Source organism: Bombus terrestris, chromosome 4 (genome assembly GCF_910591885.1).
Source record: "Bombus terrestris chromosome 4, iyBomTerr1.2, whole genome shotgun sequence".
In the NCBI taxonomy this organism is placed as follows: domain Eukaryota; kingdom Metazoa; phylum Arthropoda; class Insecta; order Hymenoptera; family Apidae; genus Bombus; species Bombus terrestris.
The window spans coordinates 527600-544288 of record NC_063272.1 but is presented as its reverse complement, the minus strand read 5'-3'; the positions used below and the strand labels follow the sequence as shown (position 1 = coordinate 544288).

Here is a 16689-nt window from a genome sequence, read left to right as displayed (position 1 = left end):
ATACACATATGTATATTCTATGTGTAATTATATAATATTATATTTTCATTTATATTTCATCATATTTTATTACTATAACCATTATTACTGTATTTACATTTCTTCCTAATTTATAATATAACCTTTAAAAATATGTTAAATAAATACATATATATGTGTATGTACTTAACCACAAACAATCATAATTCTAACTACGTCTCTAAATTAGATATTTAAATTCTTTTTAACAGAATTTTGGCCTTTAATTCATGTTTTGTATGGCTTATTATTATAATTTTTCTGTATGAACTTGTATATACATTACATTACAAATGTATTATATACATTTCACTAAAAAATGGTTCTAATGTTACAGTCTAAAGACGCTCAGATTTACGATACAAGTTAATCGTAGAATCCGATCATGGAAGCGTATTAAATAAAAAAGGACATATATGTGCATATATTATAATGATTCACGAACGTAGGTGCATTTTAAGTACGATTCGTACGAACAACTTTGTGTGGTAAAATGTTTAGTGTCCAAGGTTGCTTGATCCGACATTACTTTCGTTGCCACAGAACCTGGTATTTCCATCAGCAAACTGGAGTAACTGGGGAATCCCAGATATTTGTCGTGTTGCATTTTTTCGTTCGTAAGCAGTTCGATAACCGTAAAATTATCTCTAGAATTATATTTCGCACTCGGATATTTTATCATACAATTCAGAGTATTTTTTGTTACATTACAAGGAACATAAATACATACATACTTTGTAAAGATAGAAGATTCAGATTATTATATTTTTAATGTAAATATAACATAATATAAATGAATTACTACTTACAGCCAAAAAATTAGTAGACGATTAGTAGAATCCTCTCTTTTCCAAGAGCCAAATATATCCCGGAACCTGTGCACTTCGCAGACCGAACTCCCCCAAAAAGGAATAAGTCTACAGACTTCTTAGAATGCCTAGACCATTACACATTACGAACTCGAAATAACCAACAGCCGGTCTTTGCTCCATATTTTTACGCTGGCTTTTGCAAAATTAGCTATAACATTTCATCCTTTTTTGAGCTTTCATATCGTATTTACTGTATTTATTGCCTAATAATGAAAATCGAATCTTATATATTTGCTAATGCTTGTTAACAATCATTCGCTATTCGTATTTATCGGCAAAAGAAATTCTAAAATATATGATAAATTTTCTAAGACTTTTTATTACTAAAAAATAATTATCGTCGTTATGTAACAACGTTAATGTTATCCTTCTTTTACTGCTGATACCGTAAAAACAACATATTTACGATACTAACAAAACTTGACTATATACAACAATAGGGAGAGGGGAAACGAGGAAATTAATACACGTTGAACATTCACAGTAAAATACCGAAGTATTCTGGCGTAATAAAGCTCCGTACAGCTTTGATACGTTCTTTGATAAATAGTCCTATTCATAAGTGCTATTTCGGTCTCTTTATCTAACATAAATTATGTGTATGTACACCTTAAAATGAACAATGAAATTACGAATGTTCTGTTACATACTACTTTTTATACTTTTTTATATCAGCGTAGATTCTTATTTTAAATCACTTCCAAACGTACGGATGTCACTGCTACATTCTCACACTATTCGAATAAAAAAGTCTGATACTTTCTCCTATATTTACAGGACGAGATCCTACGATCTCCTAAGCGTAAATGTAAATCCTTTGCAGTCGATTATCTACTATATTGCAACGATTCTATTTGTTTCGAACGTTATCGTTTCTCTCGTTACCGAAGTATAATAGTTGCTTCTTACTGAAGCACTTTTGTATTAGACATATTTATATATTTGCTCGTCCTTCGTTACCTCGTGTATTCTTTCGTTTTCTTCGTTTTTACAATACGTTTCACACTGATTTTGCTAATTAGCTTTAAGTAAATAAAACATATTCGGTTTGATGTGATTAATACTTGCACTTGTCGAAGTTCAAACTATCTCTGTCTACCCTATGTACCCGTATCGTGATGTATCATCACGACCATTTGTCAAGACATCGTCGATAGTGATTTCTCGATGATATTATAATCAATTAAATAATTCATCGTACAACAAACCGAATTGTTAAATTGGTCAACGTATCGATAAATATTTCTATACTTTGACACCGACCACGTTTTGTCGAAGTCTCACGATCGCGGGCAAATAATTATTAGTTGCAGAGCTTTCGTCTTCATCACTGCTGTCGGAATCTGACTCTGGAAGCGGTTCCGGTGTTGCGCCCAGTCTTACTAATTCCCTTGCGAGTTGAATATCGTAGCACAGAGCTACCTGATATGCAGTGAGTCCGGCGTAGGTTTGCGTATCCAAGCAAGGTTTGCACTCCTGAAGGAGGAACGCGACCACTGACCGACACCCATGCTCCACAGCGAGGTGAAGAGCTGTTCTCCCCGCCAATGCTTCTCTGGCTTCAAGATCCGCTCCGAGGCGTAGCAGAAGCCGTACCAACTCTACTTGACCTGATGAGGCGGCTATGTGCAAACACATTTCTCCTGAAACGCAAAGTATAACATTTACATAAAATATAGAACGATTAACATATGACTTGTATATGAATTATTAACGTATGATAACGTATGAATGAATACCTTGTTTGAGTACATTGAATACATTGTTCTACGATTAAAAAAAGATCGTTTATATTAATATACGTTCGTACGTCTTTAACGAGGGTGGAAACGCGTACTTTTCATAACGATGCGACCGAGTCACATGCTTCTACAAGATATAGATAGAACTAGGAAGACGTGGTGAATCATTGTCGTCGGAGGTTTGGCTGGCGTCCCGCGGTCCAAACTAGGTTCGTACCGATCAAAGTAACTGCTAAAATTAACCTCCCTTGTTACCATCGGCAGCATGTACATTGGCGGAATATAATTACTAATTTTGTTGCAGTTGAACTGGCCTCGCAACAGGGAGCTTCAGAGAGCTGATCTCTACCGCGCAAATATTTATGTTTCTATTCTTATCGAGACGTATCGATGCACGATGCGCGAAACGCAATTGCGTTAGAAGTACATAAAGAAATAGATTATTTATATATTTCGAAATTTCTCGATATACTTAAATGATATTGTATTGTCAATTACGAATGATACTTTTAAGCAAGGAGATGAAATTTTTATCGGATATTTCTTCAGTTTTCATTCTCTAAAAGTAGAGAATCAAGAGCAACAAAAGAATCGTTAACCTTCTTTTTCCTTTCTCGCTTCGTTCTCTCCGACGAAAACGTTCAAGGGTGAAAGCATATACGTGTCCACCGATTTCCACGCCATTGTGGGGTTTCCCAAGTCGAATCGAGTCGAACCGAGGCAAGAATATCACGACACGCAAATAGTCGCGCAGGTATTTTTAAATATCAAAAACATCTGCTTCGAGCTTTCTGTCTCATCGCGCGCCGCGCGTGATGTAACGCGCGTGCACGCACGCACGCACAGACGACGCGCCAAAATTCCGTCGCGTGTATTCCGAGCTTAATACCGCAACACTCTTTTCTCCTCACTTTCTTCTTCCCCTACCTAATTGCTTCATCCGTGAAATTCTCTAGGCGCGTCTCATCGACCGAATCACCGCGACTACACTTGAACCCCTAACGTTACTGCTCCACTATTGAATCATACGTATCACGAAAGGCCGTATGTCTTTCTAATTTAAGCCTAGTTATTCGAGCATGTGCTTTTTCGTTCGCTTCGATAAAATTACACACGCGAATGTTTACGTTTTTCTTGACAAATCGATAAGACGTAAAGCACGTTGTACGTCACCGGTATGTACGTACGACGCAACGTAAGAATCGAGTAACAGACACGCGAGCTTGCGATTAGATCAAAAATCCATAGCAAAAGCGTAGCTTAATTTATTTCGTCATGGTCCAAAATCAGCCGTTACGCCAACAGCTTGCCATTCCATGTGTACATCTATTTTATAAGCCTAGAATGGAGTATATGGATGACGTTATGTGGGAATTCCGGAGCTTTGTAAAAGAGCTAACGTTCAACGTTCGATTATTCAGGCATCGCAATTTGAAATATTTAACGTAAAACCACGGATATATCAAATTAGCATAGCAAAAGGAAATCTTGTAAATGTAATTACACCGGAGTCTGTGAAAGATGCATAGACAACGAATACAAAAGGCATAGTGGAAAACATTTCTGACTAAACTTTTCTTCGAAGCATTCGTAGCACATTTAGCTGCGGCTCGAATTCTCGTTTGAATAGTCACTGAAAAGGAAGCTACTTTGGAATTACGAATAACTCGATTGTTACTTGGAAACATCTCGAAAAATCCTATCTGTTTGAAAGTGACGAGTGACGTTGATCACTCTTCTCAAAAATATCATGAATCGTCGATAATGAGATTATACTTTAACTTCATGGAATTTCCGAACGAAATAAACGGAATAACGGATCATTCTCGATCCTCGATGAAATCATGGGAAACCCGCGCATAATCGTGGTTACAGAATTGTTCTTCGTGAGCGGCGCGCGCGCGTGCGATGCCAATGACTGTTGTTTCATGCGGTAAAAGTTGTTAGGATTTTCCGAGATGCTTCGTTTGTCCTTTCCGCGGACGATACTAAACCCGCGTCACGCGCGTTTCCTGCCTTCTTGACAAAACATCTTATTCCCTGAGTTTCTTTTTATTGTCCATTAATAAGGACAGGCTTTGTTCTCAGTGTTTTTTGTGTCATACATCATCGTCAAATGTTCAAGGATTTAGCGAATGTACTAAAACTACTTTGTGTTGCTATTCTATTCATTCATTCATTCATAAAACGTTATCACCGATGGGATTTAAGCAGAATAAACAGCAAATGTTAATTCACATGAGAAATGTAAGATAGAGTAAGCAAGGTAAAATGGAGAAAAAATGAAGAGTATGAATTTGTTAATTACCATCGTAATTCCTTTGTTCTAGGTTTTGTGGCAGGGCAGGTATTTCCTTTCCTTGGTGTAAATAATTCCTTTCAACGTGTGTTAACGGATCGGTAAGTGCCTTTGCGGAGGCAAGATCGCCGGTAGCGCACGCCAAATGAAGAGCTGTGTTTCCGCGGAAGTTCCTCAATGCCGGGTTTGCACCTGCCAAAATAAGCCGCCTAACGACTCTTGGTTGTCGTGTCAATACGGCCAGATGCAGGGGCGACTGGCAGTCATCGTTCAGGATATTTAAAAGGCAGGCATGTGGCGCCATTCTTATCAAGCTGAACGCAGCTTCCAGAAAGCCTTGCACTATGGCCATATGAAGTAGCCTGTGAGAGAGACAGAGAGAGAAAAAAAAAATAAATGATTACTAATGGCTTTAAGGAAAGATGTTTGCATAAAGATGAAAAAGAATGTGTTGCCATTTTTCGCTCTGCAATGGGTAATCACGATATTACATTGGTCATTGGTGGAGATAATGTACGTATTTACGCGAGTAGGCTTCGACCTCGAAGCGCCACTATAATTTCTTTTCCTCATTTCAGAGTTTGTTTCACAGTTTATTTTCTATGTGCAAAGGTCAATGTTTCGTCATTCAATGATGACGCGTGCAACGTTTTGATAGAATTTTCTAATTGTATAACTCGTATTACACATTATAATACGAAAAGAGGAAAATGGCGTAAAAAAAAAAAAATTTGTATATAATTGCTTGAAGTTCCCGGAAGTTATTCCTGAAAGGCATTGGTCCTATCGTCCCCTGTCGCCTTGTACTCTCCTTGACGTATCACAATTTGAAAGGATCTCTTGGATGTATATCTTGCGATTACAATAATTTAATTGATCAACATGCCTCGTCTTGCGAAAAGCGTATGAGACAATCGGCCGATCTACGCGCATACGATGACGCGTAACAATATTTGCTTCGATTAACATATTTCTCGTATGATCAGAAAAACAACAGCTGTACTCGATAAAGGCATTTATCTTAAAATACCATTTGTCATATCATTTAAACGGAACGATGGCACGATTATCTTTTTTATTTGTTTTGTTTAAAATTCTTAACATCTACGATGCTTTCTTTATGAGACTATACATATGTATTACGTGTATTATATAAAACAACACTTCCTACGTTTTAATCGATACAAGGAAACAGGTTATATGTAAATCAAGTCATTGTTTCATCATACGAAGAAAAACATCCATTGAACGGAATACGTTATTATTATTGTAATATCGGCCGATACGCTCGAAAACAATAACGTCACTTAAAACTCTTGAAAGTAACGCGGGCTACAGGTTGCTTCGAAACGGAGCATGCGCCGATCTGCATATATATACGTGAAATTAACTATCACTTTATTTTGCTCGCTAACGATCTCGTTAGTCATATCAGAAATTTCAGAAACATGACGTCTTTACGATTCTATTCGTGACGCACATGACACGACACGTGCCAACTTAATCGGAATTTATATATTGTTAAAACTAGGTCAAACTTGTTTTGAAAAGGAAAAATACATAATATCTAGATTACTTACGTGTCACCATCGTCGTCCTGAGTATAGTAGAGTTGCCAAGGTTCCTTATTGAGCGGTTTGTCAAGGGATTGATGCGACTCATGTCGCAACGTTGAAGCATCTTCTTGCTCGGGTTTCTCGGAGATTACCGGAGTCAATTCGACGGTAGGTTCAACCTGAACCTTGCCGCTTGCCAGAGGATTTAATGTAACTTGTTTCAATGTAAGCTGGCTCAAGCTTTCGCTTAAGCCAAGATCCACGCCGCTATCTGCTCTCATTGGTTCCGGGGCGACGGGTGCGGTTGTTGCAGCATTCAATTCGTAGTCGCACAGCTCCGAACTAATTTGGAGATTCCCACTGGAGAGAAATCCGGAATCGGCGTGGCTCGAATTACGTTGATCTTCGCACTTTTGTTGTTGTTCGTTTTCTGGAACATTGCTCTCCATCGGTGTCGTTCTCGGCGAATGCCACATCTTTTCGATATCAATATTCAATCCGCGACCGAAAATCTACTTATTTCCCGCTCTGCCTGAAGGAAAACTATCATGCGACTCGTATACACATATACACAGACACACAGGCCGACGCACTGTGTATACACCACTATGTATACTTCTCTAAAATCTTGACACGGCGAATATATGTAGCTTTCCGTGCGGATGCTTTAATCGACTTTTACGATTTCGTTCGATTGTCCTTCCTTCTCTGAACAAGAACACATTCGTCTCTGTTTCGTTCGTTCGCAAGCGACGCCACTGCTCCGTTTATTCGAGCAATCATTCGATTGTCGTTCGCCTCGAACAGCTGGCTTCTTTACGTGTATTCGGTTTCTCGTTGTCGTCGCATTCTCGTTTTGACTGTGTTCGTAAATAACGGTGGCTAGTGCACGTCGTTCCACGATAATTTCGCGTTTATCAGAAAATTTCACATATTAGTGAGGAAGACGGTTTCAAAGGAAAGGTTAGGTCTGTTGAATAAAAGTTTATGTTTCTGACGGAGAACTGCAGAGAAAGAAAACAAAATAATATATACTCGATAACCGTGCGAATTTGTAACTGTGTCGAAACTCCACTCAACGCGCTGTCTGGAAACGAACTAATCGTGTAATGTTACGTGTGACGCGCTGAATAACTTCCACGATGGCCGCTCAGCACAGTGGAACCTCTGGCGGTATCAACGGTTTGTGAGCTCTCAAAGGGGAAAGGTAGGGGTGGGAAAACCCATCATCCTCTGGCAGGGCCAGCTGCGCGTATACACTGTGTACTCAATTTAACTTGGCATTCTTTAGATAACCAGTTTAGAAAAAGAAAGCTGAGTCGGAAACTCCATGAAAGAATTCCCACCTTATTTACCGCAAATAATTTCGCAATTTTACGCGGAAGTAGTTTGATGGATTATTTCATTTCTTTAAGCAAATCTTTATCTTCCGATATATACGAACATATATCATAGGAGTATTTCTAAATAAGTTATCAATTATTATTTATGAAATTACTTTTCAGGTAATGTACAAAACGATCTAAAAGAAAAGCAAATTCTAAAGTTTACTACGGTATCTGATCGGGCGCAGAAGAAATTTTTCGACGTCGCAACATTGCATACGAACGCGCATTTTCTCACTTTACAGTCATTTACCTGGTCGTAATTTATCTACTTGACATTCGTTTCTTTACCTTTATTATTTTTTACGAAGTAAAAAGACAGGTATCCGTTTGCTAACTGAGAATGATGAATCTAATGAACTATGGCTTAAATCTTTATTTCGCATTTGAATTATCGATAAATTCAAATCAAATTTTATTAGGTACTTAAAGAGCGATGGGAAAGCGTTAAGTTATTGTGAACGAGTATGTCAAACGCGTATATGTTTCTGTAGGAACATGCAGATTTCACCGTTCTACTTTCTTTTTGAATTGTCAATCCGTATGATACACACTCACCGGAAATTCCATTGACATTTCCGACTTAGAGATTTACCAATATTTACAAATAATTTCAAATACTACGGTATTACAAAGTAGGTAAACAAAGAAGATACGTTGGTACAATGCGCTCTGAAAGTGAATTTCGGTCCTATTCATGGGAGTTTAAATACGGTTTTCCCCAAAGATGGTTACTAGCACTCGACCTTAAAACAAAGGGAAATCGTATTTCTTATCGTCCGTTACACAAACCGTTAGTACACCGATAATCCCAGACCGCTGTCATAACATGTACTTTCTTATTTCGGAAAAATAGCTCATATTAATATATTACATAAATGAGAGTGAAAGGCCACTGTGAATTGATGAAGGTTGTAAAAGCATTTGTAAATGATAGTCTTAATCTGTAGACCAATGACAAATGAATTATATAATTTTATGTAATCGTTGGTTAATAATGAATAGAATAATTTCATGAATACTATTTCTGTTTGTACAATCATATAAATCTTTCCTTATCGATCTGATAATGTGTGATTTATTGATGGAAATTTGTCACTGACCTTGTGTGAAAAAAGATGTGACCAAACTTTTTTATAATAACGATGAATGGGAATTTGGTGCGAAAGCTATCTGGGAAAAACCTAACTGTGATAAGCTCAGTACGTCTACATACACATTATATCTGCATTGTTCACGAATTCATTTGCAAAATTCAACGATAGATATACCATTCATTATCAATAACTTAGTTATCGCACCTTGAATTCACTTTTTGTACATTGTACATGTATCAAATGCGCTCGCACGATGACATTTCTGATGTCATTCACAATGCGATGTGATTCTGATGTGATTCATTTATAAAGTCTAGAAAAGTCCTCGATGGTAAATAAATTTTTTAAAAAACAATAGCACCTCTTAATTACTTGTATTCTACAAAGTTAAACATATTAATCATGTTTGAAGTGTTCAAAGTCTAGAGAAATACAGTGACTCGAAGTTGAAGCAGATAAAGTACTAGTATTAGTATTTTGTTGTATCCTTATTACGATAGAAATAAAAATAAAACATATTATATTTTTGAACCTGTTTAGCTCTGAGTCAGCTCTGTAAATTTTTTATGTATTATATTGAAAAGTATTATTTATACAACAATCTGCTTGTCAGATATTTAAATTATTTTCGAATAAAAATTATAAGCAGATTTAAACAAAATGCAAATAATTTATTGGAAAAAGTAACTATATATTTCTTAAGTGATCACTTACCCGTTTAAAGATGTCAAGCCGCAAGTGCAACAAATGAAGCTCACGTTAGTCGATTGGATCGATTTAAAATGAATTGCTTGCATCGTCTTCTGTCAATAGGGAAGAATCTGTAGTTACATATATTATTCTATGTATAAGATTAGGTTAAAAATAGATTAAATCTTATGATAGAGACAAACAAACTAACTCACTTGAGCACAAGGCGTGATGCAGCGCATGCAGACAAGCTTCCAACTGTTTGAATCAACTGCGCGCTGTTATAAGGAATTTAAGTTTACACGGGAAATTCCTAGTGAAAGTAAACATGAATATACGGGCTCATCAATTTTTTAAATGCAATTTTGAATAAAAATAAATCATGCACTTTCTTCCATATAAAATTAAGATTTAAGTGTTTTAAATACTTCATAAATATATATATTTCAATAAAATTTGGGTCTGATAAACAAAGTATTTTTTTTATGAATATAATTTTTATTTTAACAGAATATAAAAATAATAATATCATGTACTCTTATGTTCAAGAATTCCTTGCCGTATCAATGGTTCACATACAGATCTTGGTAGCAAATGATATGTATTTTTTTTTAGCAAAATAACTTGCCCATCATCTAATTCCAATCTTCCAAAATCCTCTACACATTTGACCTGAAATAATATTACATTTTGTACATTTAACTGTTATTAGAACAGAGTTTGAGTATCTATTTTATATATACCTCTACATAAGGAGTTTTTGGAGGTACCATGTTTGTTGTTAGATTGAACCCATGGTCTTCTCCTAAAGATCTCATGTATTTAGCTAAAGACTTATTGTATGACTGAAACCATTGAATTTCAGCATTTAATAGATTGGAATTTATTTCTGGTGGTAGAATGCTCCCTATTTCCCATCGTAATTCTCTTAGTTTTTTCATTCTGTTATATATGTATGCTAAGACACATCTTTTATTTCTTTTTAATGCTGTATGTCTCAACTGTACTGATGGCAATAATGCCATATTATCATCATTCCTAATGGCATTGCTGAAAGTGTATTCAACAATAAGCTTTTTCTAAGTTTTAATTTTTACATTGTTATATCTTGTACAAACCTATCTGCTACGTTTGCATCATAGAGACATTGCATCTCCTGTAAAACTTCTTTAACAAGTACCTCCTATAAATAAATCATTTTTTTAGATCATTACTTAATTATCTCTAATATCATCATAACATTATTTTATCATACAACCTACATTGAATGGTAATATATCAGAATATAAATCTAGTTCTGAAATAAGTTTAAAGCCTTTTCTTCCATACATATTTTAAAAATATAGTTAAAAATATATATAATACTACTGATAATAATAAGAATAAAATTTTTTGAACATCAACTGTTGAATACAGTACTACCGACTAACTTTAATAATGACTACATTTAAAAATGACCAATTGCTACATAACTAAGCCATTCATGTTCAATGTTAGTGACATCTACAAAATCTTTGAGCCTAGCGACATCTCACGTCAAATTGAACATTATCGAAAACGTTTAGGTTATTTTTATAATAATAAACCGTGCGTAGATGCAATAACGAAAAACTCTTTTATTGAAATGTTATCGCTTAGAAATGTTATTACAAAATTACAAGCATATTCGCAACAAATAACGTATTGTACAAAGGCTGTCACGGAAAAAATCCATCCAATCATTTCCAAAAGAAGTTATGAAGATGAAAATTATTTTTACCAAAGACCGCGCGAAGTATGGCTAGAAAATTTGGATACCATTGAAAGACAAAAGTTAGGACTTGTCTTTCTACATCCCGACATTTATGCAGCATCTCCTAGGATAGATATAATTCATGCAAACATACGCTGGCAAAGAATGTATCGCTATGTGGTAATTATTACATCTCATTAATTACTCCTATTAGTCTTAAATCAATAAATGACAAAATGGGTAAATTAATTTTTCATTTTAGTGTTATGCACATACAAAAGTACGTTCAGAAGTAAGAGGTGGTGGCAAGAAACCATGGCGACAAAAGGGACTAGGTCTTTCCCGTCACTCAAGTATACGTTCCCCATTATGGAGAGGTGGTGGTGTAGTACACGGACCTAGATCTCCTACAACTCATTTTTACATGCTTCCCTTTTATACCCGAGTTGCTGGACTTACATCTACATTGTCTGTTAAATTAGCTCAAGATGATTTGTATATTGTTAATGATTTGGAAATTCCATCCAATAAACCATCATATATCGAACAACTAATAGAAGAGCGACATTGGGGACCTTCTGTGTTGTTTGTTGATACTGATGATATCATGCCTGAAAACATCTCAGAAGCAACTGACACAATAAAGCATGTAAATTTAATGCCTGTATATGGTAAGTTATATATTAATACATTTTGATGTTATTTAATTTATATCACCTTCATTATAAATTTATTTTCCAGGCCTGAATGTCTACAGTATGTTAAAACATAACACTTTAATTCTTACTGAAAGAGCTGCACGTTTAATCGAAGATAAAATATTGTACCATTTACATAGACCAGATTATCATAAATTAATGGCAAAGTTTAAACTTAATCAGCAATAGAAATTAAAAAATAAAAGCATGAAATATCTACTTCTTATCAAATCGCATTTATTTTCTGTAACAGTCATTAATTTCTTATAACAATTCAATGTGATTATCAATATCAGTTTTAAGCTAATTTATATCAAAATAAAATTTTCATCCCTAGTTGAATAAAGGTCACTTCTTTCTTAGTGTTGGCATACTAGTTGACTTTTTAGGAAGAGGCTGCAAGTACAAATGTCAATGATATTAAAGAGAATATAATACCGAATTATAATTATACAAAAATAAAGACCCTTACTGCTGGATGAGGATCTTCACCTAACATTTTTTCACGAATGGCCCACCTTATGCTTGCATGTTTAGCTTCTCCAGGAAAAGACATTTGTTTCCATTCCTGTTGATATTTTTGATAAAGTAAAACTGGATCAGTCTTTTTAACATTTTTACTTTTTTGGATGTCTGGTTGCAATCTCCATGGTCTAATAACTATATTGAGATAAAAAAGTAAAATTGTATTTATATGTTGTAATTTAATTGTATTTATGTTATATTTATGTTCATATTTACAATATGATACATGTTAGAAACTTACATGATTTTGTTCCAGAATGAGTATTTTTTGTAGATGATGTACTTTTTGTGTGGCTGCTTCCAATATATCCTTGCTGGTGGTCTAAAATGTTTGGTGCGCTCATAGGACGTACTGATTGCAAAGGTGCTGATTTTTCTTGAATCTGTATTTTATCATCTTGTATTTTTGTTTTATTTTGTGTTTCTATATGGAAATCTTTTTTCAAACACCCCTCATATTTATTTCTACTTTTTAAACAAGATTTATTATCTACCTCTATATTATTACATGGCACAACAATAGATTTAACATTGTAATGATCTTCTTTTCTCATGGGTTTGGATTTTGACTGTATCATATTCATTTTGTGACCTACATTTGTATAGTTTTCTTCAAAATTTGTAGGATTTTTATTTTCTTTGTCACTTGATAACTTTGTCACTATTACCTTTACAATGGTGTCATCAAAATAAGAATTAGAAGAATTAGTGGATATAGTATTTTCAACTGAATGAAACTCTGTCTTTTGTTCTGTAAGAATTTCTTTAATCATATTTTTTTGCTTATCTATTATTTTTCTTTTAATTTCTTCCCTTTTTTGCTGTCTTTCACGATCTTTTATTTTCCTATACAACTTTAAATCTTGTACCAAGAAAAAGGAATACAAATTAGAACCAGTATGCAACAATGCTAGATACAATGTGCATAAAATATTTAAATATTAACTATTATAAAATATAAAGAAAAGATATCAATAATATTACCTTTCATAAATGCTTTAAGTTGTTGTGCTGTAATTCCAACAAAGCCCAAAGAATTAAGAAGAACAAGTACTTCTCTTGGGTCATCATTCATAATTGATAAAATAATATTGATTTTTAACAATAAACGTTAGCAATAAAAACTGTGACTGTTTGTTTTCATACTCGCTATTCAAATAATAGAAACGTTGAAGTCAGTGATTTCACTCACCATAAATTACCTATAATCGTTTAGATGGTCATACGAATGTTTATTTAAGAAAGATTGGCTCAAAATATTGAAAAATCATTTTACCATTTAAACGTTTTAATGTTTTCATTAAGAAATACAAAATTCATGTATTTAATTTTTTAATACACTGTTATTATTTACATACAATATTTTATAAGCACAAAATCGTAAGTGAGTGAACACTCTATAGAAGTGCCAGAGGCTTTCAACCGATATCTAACAGAACTTCGATTGCCATCTCTTAGGAGAAGTATAAACTAAGAGGAGCGTCCGGAGAAATTTAAAGAGTGTCTGGAATGTACTATAGTAGATCAGGAAATCAAACAAATTTATAAGAAAAAGAATGATAAATGTTAGTCATTGTAAATAATGAAAGAAATAAATAACATGATCAAGCGTTTCTCTTAAATATAAATTTGTTTCTTTCGCTACGAAATATTCCAAAGATATTTACTCTACGAACAATATAATCGGTAACTGCGCAGAACCTTTCACCTGCGCTTGATTTAAGATTAACGAAGCATGTTTAATTGTTCATCAGTCTGAAAACTAATCTTCGTAGAAAATGTCGTCGGTAGCATATATCGTTTTTCTGCTTGCCACAGCAGTGATAAAAAGCCGCTTTACAGGTAATCCTCTCCTTTAATCGTGTGCTATTAAAAGTTATTTTTGACTATGATTAATAAATTCAAAGTGTATTAGAACAATTATGACTATGATTGCTTGCCAGATATATACGCCTCGAAAATTTACACATTGAACGTTCCGCACGTAGTGCGTAATGGAACTGGACCAATCGATCTTTCCTGCATTTACAATGTCACTAAAGACGAGAACGGTCTTGTAATAAAATGGTACCATAATAAAGACCAAATCTATCAATGGATACCACCAAGTAATACTAAACATAATTGAACTTTTTGAGCTGAGCGATCCTGTTCGATATATGATGTTTTTTCTTTTTATCGTAACCCAACTATAGTGCCACCTCAGGATATAGGAGTGATAGATGGATTTGCTGAATATCCTGAACAAAATTTAAGACATTCTAATTCACAATCCATAATACATTTGAAAATGGCCATGATCGAAATGAGCGGAGAGTATACTTGTATGATTAGCACCTTTCAGGAAGAGGACACGAAAGGAACAAAAATGATTATTTATGGTAACTCTGTGATTGTAAATAATAATCGAATAATTTATGTGACATATAACACTATTGCTTAATATTGTATTACAGTGCCAGAAACTAATCTGTCCATTCATGTTTCTTCTTTCAATAAAAGTCATTTAAATCTAACATGCGTAGCAAACGGAGCACAGCCGCGACCGATACTAAAAATTTACATAGAAGGAACTGAAGTCAATAATTATTATGATAAAACTGTAGAAACAATAAAATATAAAAACATCCTTTTTGCAACGCGCAGTGCAATCGTAGAAAATCCTTTGGAACCATTGCTATTAGAGTGTGAAATTTCCATACCACACACGGATTATAAACGCAGAGAAAGAATCGTTTATTATCCTAGTTCGATTCGTTCCAATATAGGCATATAAACTAAAAAGAAAATGAACATATGCGTCTAACTATCTTTTTCTATTTTCAGTTCAAATGTTATCACAGATTAGTAGCGCGTCAAGCTATAAAATTGGCGATGTTATCCTCATCATCTACATAGTGTTATTATTAAAGTAAATAAATGTATAAGACAAAGAACTTAAGACTTCTATGTATGAAACTTGATGTATTTATGTCATTACCAAATTCTTCGCAATCTTTTTAGGATTATAAAGTAATTAGTTCTGATAAATCTATATCCGTACAAAGCGAATTCTAATTATAGCAAAATTTCAAATCAGAAATCTCTCTAAATATCATGTCAAGACAGAAAATGCAATTGCGTGTGCGTTAAGGATTAAGGTGGAAACAGGAGTTGGTGGGGAGATATATCTTCAACCAGCGGTCCTCGGAAAGATTATCACTTGCCGTTCAGCGCTCATCCACAAAGGATTCGTAAGTTGGCATCTTCAAAATTGGCGTTTCAAATCGTGTTGTTTAAATTTAGATAAGAAAAATTGATCCGACATAAATTTGCAGTGTTATACGTGTACTATTCTATCATTTTTTTTATAATTCTTTTTTATTCGAATTTAATAGAAAGTGTGTAGCATGATAGACGATATAATAACTACAGTTATTATTTTATTTGACAGTGAATTATCGAACCAGAAAATGAACTGCACTTATGTGGTGCTATTTTTCATAGGTAAGCAATATTTACTTTTTATAATAGAAAATGTATTTTTTAGATATTTATTATAAGTGGAAATATTCTAAAATTTATGAAATAGTTACTTTGCTCGAATATTCTAAAACAGATTTAAAATAAATCAGATTAGAGATTATAATATAATTTCCGCTTGAAGCTGATAACATCATTATACAGCACACCACTTAAAGCAGTTGTTACGATGTTATTGCATTTATTGCTGTACTTCTCATTAAAGAAGATAAAACATAAGTACAGTCAATTTTTTTTAATATTCTTTCTTTATTAGCATAAACCGGAAAAAGGAGAAAAAGAAGAAGAAGGAACTCTAGTCGAAATATGCATTAGCTTATACCCTATATAGATGCAATAACTTGTAATTACTTGCTTAACATTCATCGATGATCGTACACCCTTTTCCTAACATACATAAATGCATCAAATACGTCCCTTTATACGTTTTTAAACAAATAATTTTTTAATAGTGCCTTAAATATTGCTAACTCGTTTTTTAGCAAATTCTTTTAGTTAGAATAAAATAAAATCTATACATAAATATAAATAAGAAAAACATATTTTTTGCAAT

General features: G+C 34.0%; 5 protein-coding genes across 10 annotated transcripts; 2 read left to right on the top strand and 3 right to left on the bottom strand.

Moving 5' to 3' along the window:
* Nucleotides 1–1189: 1189 nt before the first annotated feature.
* LOC100631059 (NF-kappa-B inhibitor cactus 2) lies at nucleotides 1190–7634 on the bottom strand. Its single transcript, XM_012318721.3, has 3 exons — nucleotides 6512–7634; nucleotides 4941–5293; nucleotides 1190–2533 (listed from the first exon to the last, which is right to left on the bottom strand). The coding sequence occupies exons 1-3, from the start codon at nucleotides 6961–6963 to the stop codon at nucleotides 2136–2138; spliced, it is 1203 nt and encodes a 400-aa protein (XP_012174111.1). The 5' UTR covers nucleotides 6964–7634; the 3' UTR covers nucleotides 1190–2135.
* Nucleotides 7351–11060, bottom strand: LOC100652180 (DNA replication complex GINS protein PSF1). 4 transcript variants are annotated; one of them, XM_048404879.1, is made up of 6 exons: nucleotides 10922–11060; nucleotides 10778–10842; nucleotides 10403–10709; nucleotides 10196–10331; nucleotides 9875–9972; nucleotides 7351–9790 (listed from the first exon to the last, which is right to left on the bottom strand). In XM_048404879.1, exons 1-5 carry the CDS (start codon nucleotides 10988–10990, stop codon nucleotides 9941–9943), a joined length of 609 nt encoding a protein of 202 aa, XP_048260836.1. In that variant the 5' UTR covers nucleotides 10991–11060; the 3' UTR covers nucleotides 7351–9790; nucleotides 9875–9940. The 4 variants fall into 4 exon arrangements, with proteins under 4 accessions (XP_048260836.1, XP_048260837.1, XP_048260838.1 ...); XM_048404880.1 differs by having other exon boundaries at nucleotides 7351–9772; XM_048404881.1 differs by having other exon boundaries at nucleotides 9875–9937.
* A 52-nt stretch (nucleotides 11061–11112) lies between these two features.
* Nucleotides 11113–12568, top strand: LOC100651704 (39S ribosomal protein L4, mitochondrial). The gene is made up of 3 exons (XM_003402448.4): nucleotides 11113–11571; nucleotides 11654–12062; nucleotides 12133–12568. The coding sequence occupies exons 1-3, from the start codon at nucleotides 11113–11115 to the stop codon at nucleotides 12276–12278; spliced, it is 1014 nt and encodes a 337-aa protein (XP_003402496.2). The 3' UTR covers nucleotides 12279–12568.
* LOC100651587 lies at nucleotides 12305–14046 on the bottom strand. 2 transcript variants are annotated; one of them, XM_003402447.4, is made up of 5 exons: nucleotides 13891–14046; nucleotides 13599–13816; nucleotides 12856–13476; nucleotides 12562–12749; nucleotides 12305–12485 (listed from the first exon to the last, which is right to left on the bottom strand). In XM_003402447.4, exons 2-5 carry the CDS (start codon nucleotides 13687–13689, stop codon nucleotides 12438–12440), a joined length of 948 nt encoding a protein of 315 aa, XP_003402495.1. In that variant the 5' UTR covers nucleotides 13690–13816; nucleotides 13891–14046; the 3' UTR covers nucleotides 12305–12437. The 2 variants fall into 2 exon arrangements, with proteins under 2 accessions (XP_003402495.1, XP_020723370.1); XM_020867711.2 differs by lacking the exon at nucleotides 13891–14046 and having other exon boundaries at nucleotides 12608–12749; nucleotides 13599–13829.
* A 206-nt stretch (nucleotides 14047–14252) lies between these two features.
* On the top strand, nucleotides 14253–15667 carry LOC100651940. 2 transcript variants are annotated; one of them, XM_048404878.1, is made up of 6 exons: nucleotides 14253–14456; nucleotides 14558–14722; nucleotides 14810–14995; nucleotides 15071–15361; nucleotides 15441–15525; nucleotides 15618–15667. In XM_048404878.1, the coding sequence occupies exons 1-6, from the start codon at nucleotides 14393–14395 to the stop codon at nucleotides 15628–15630; spliced, it is 804 nt and encodes a 267-aa protein (XP_048260835.1). In that variant the 5' UTR covers nucleotides 14253–14392; the 3' UTR covers nucleotides 15631–15667. The 2 variants fall into 2 exon arrangements, with proteins under 2 accessions (XP_048260835.1, XP_012174109.1); XM_012318719.3 differs by having other exon boundaries at nucleotides 15441–15667.
* Nucleotides 15668–16689: the final 1022 nt, after the last annotated feature.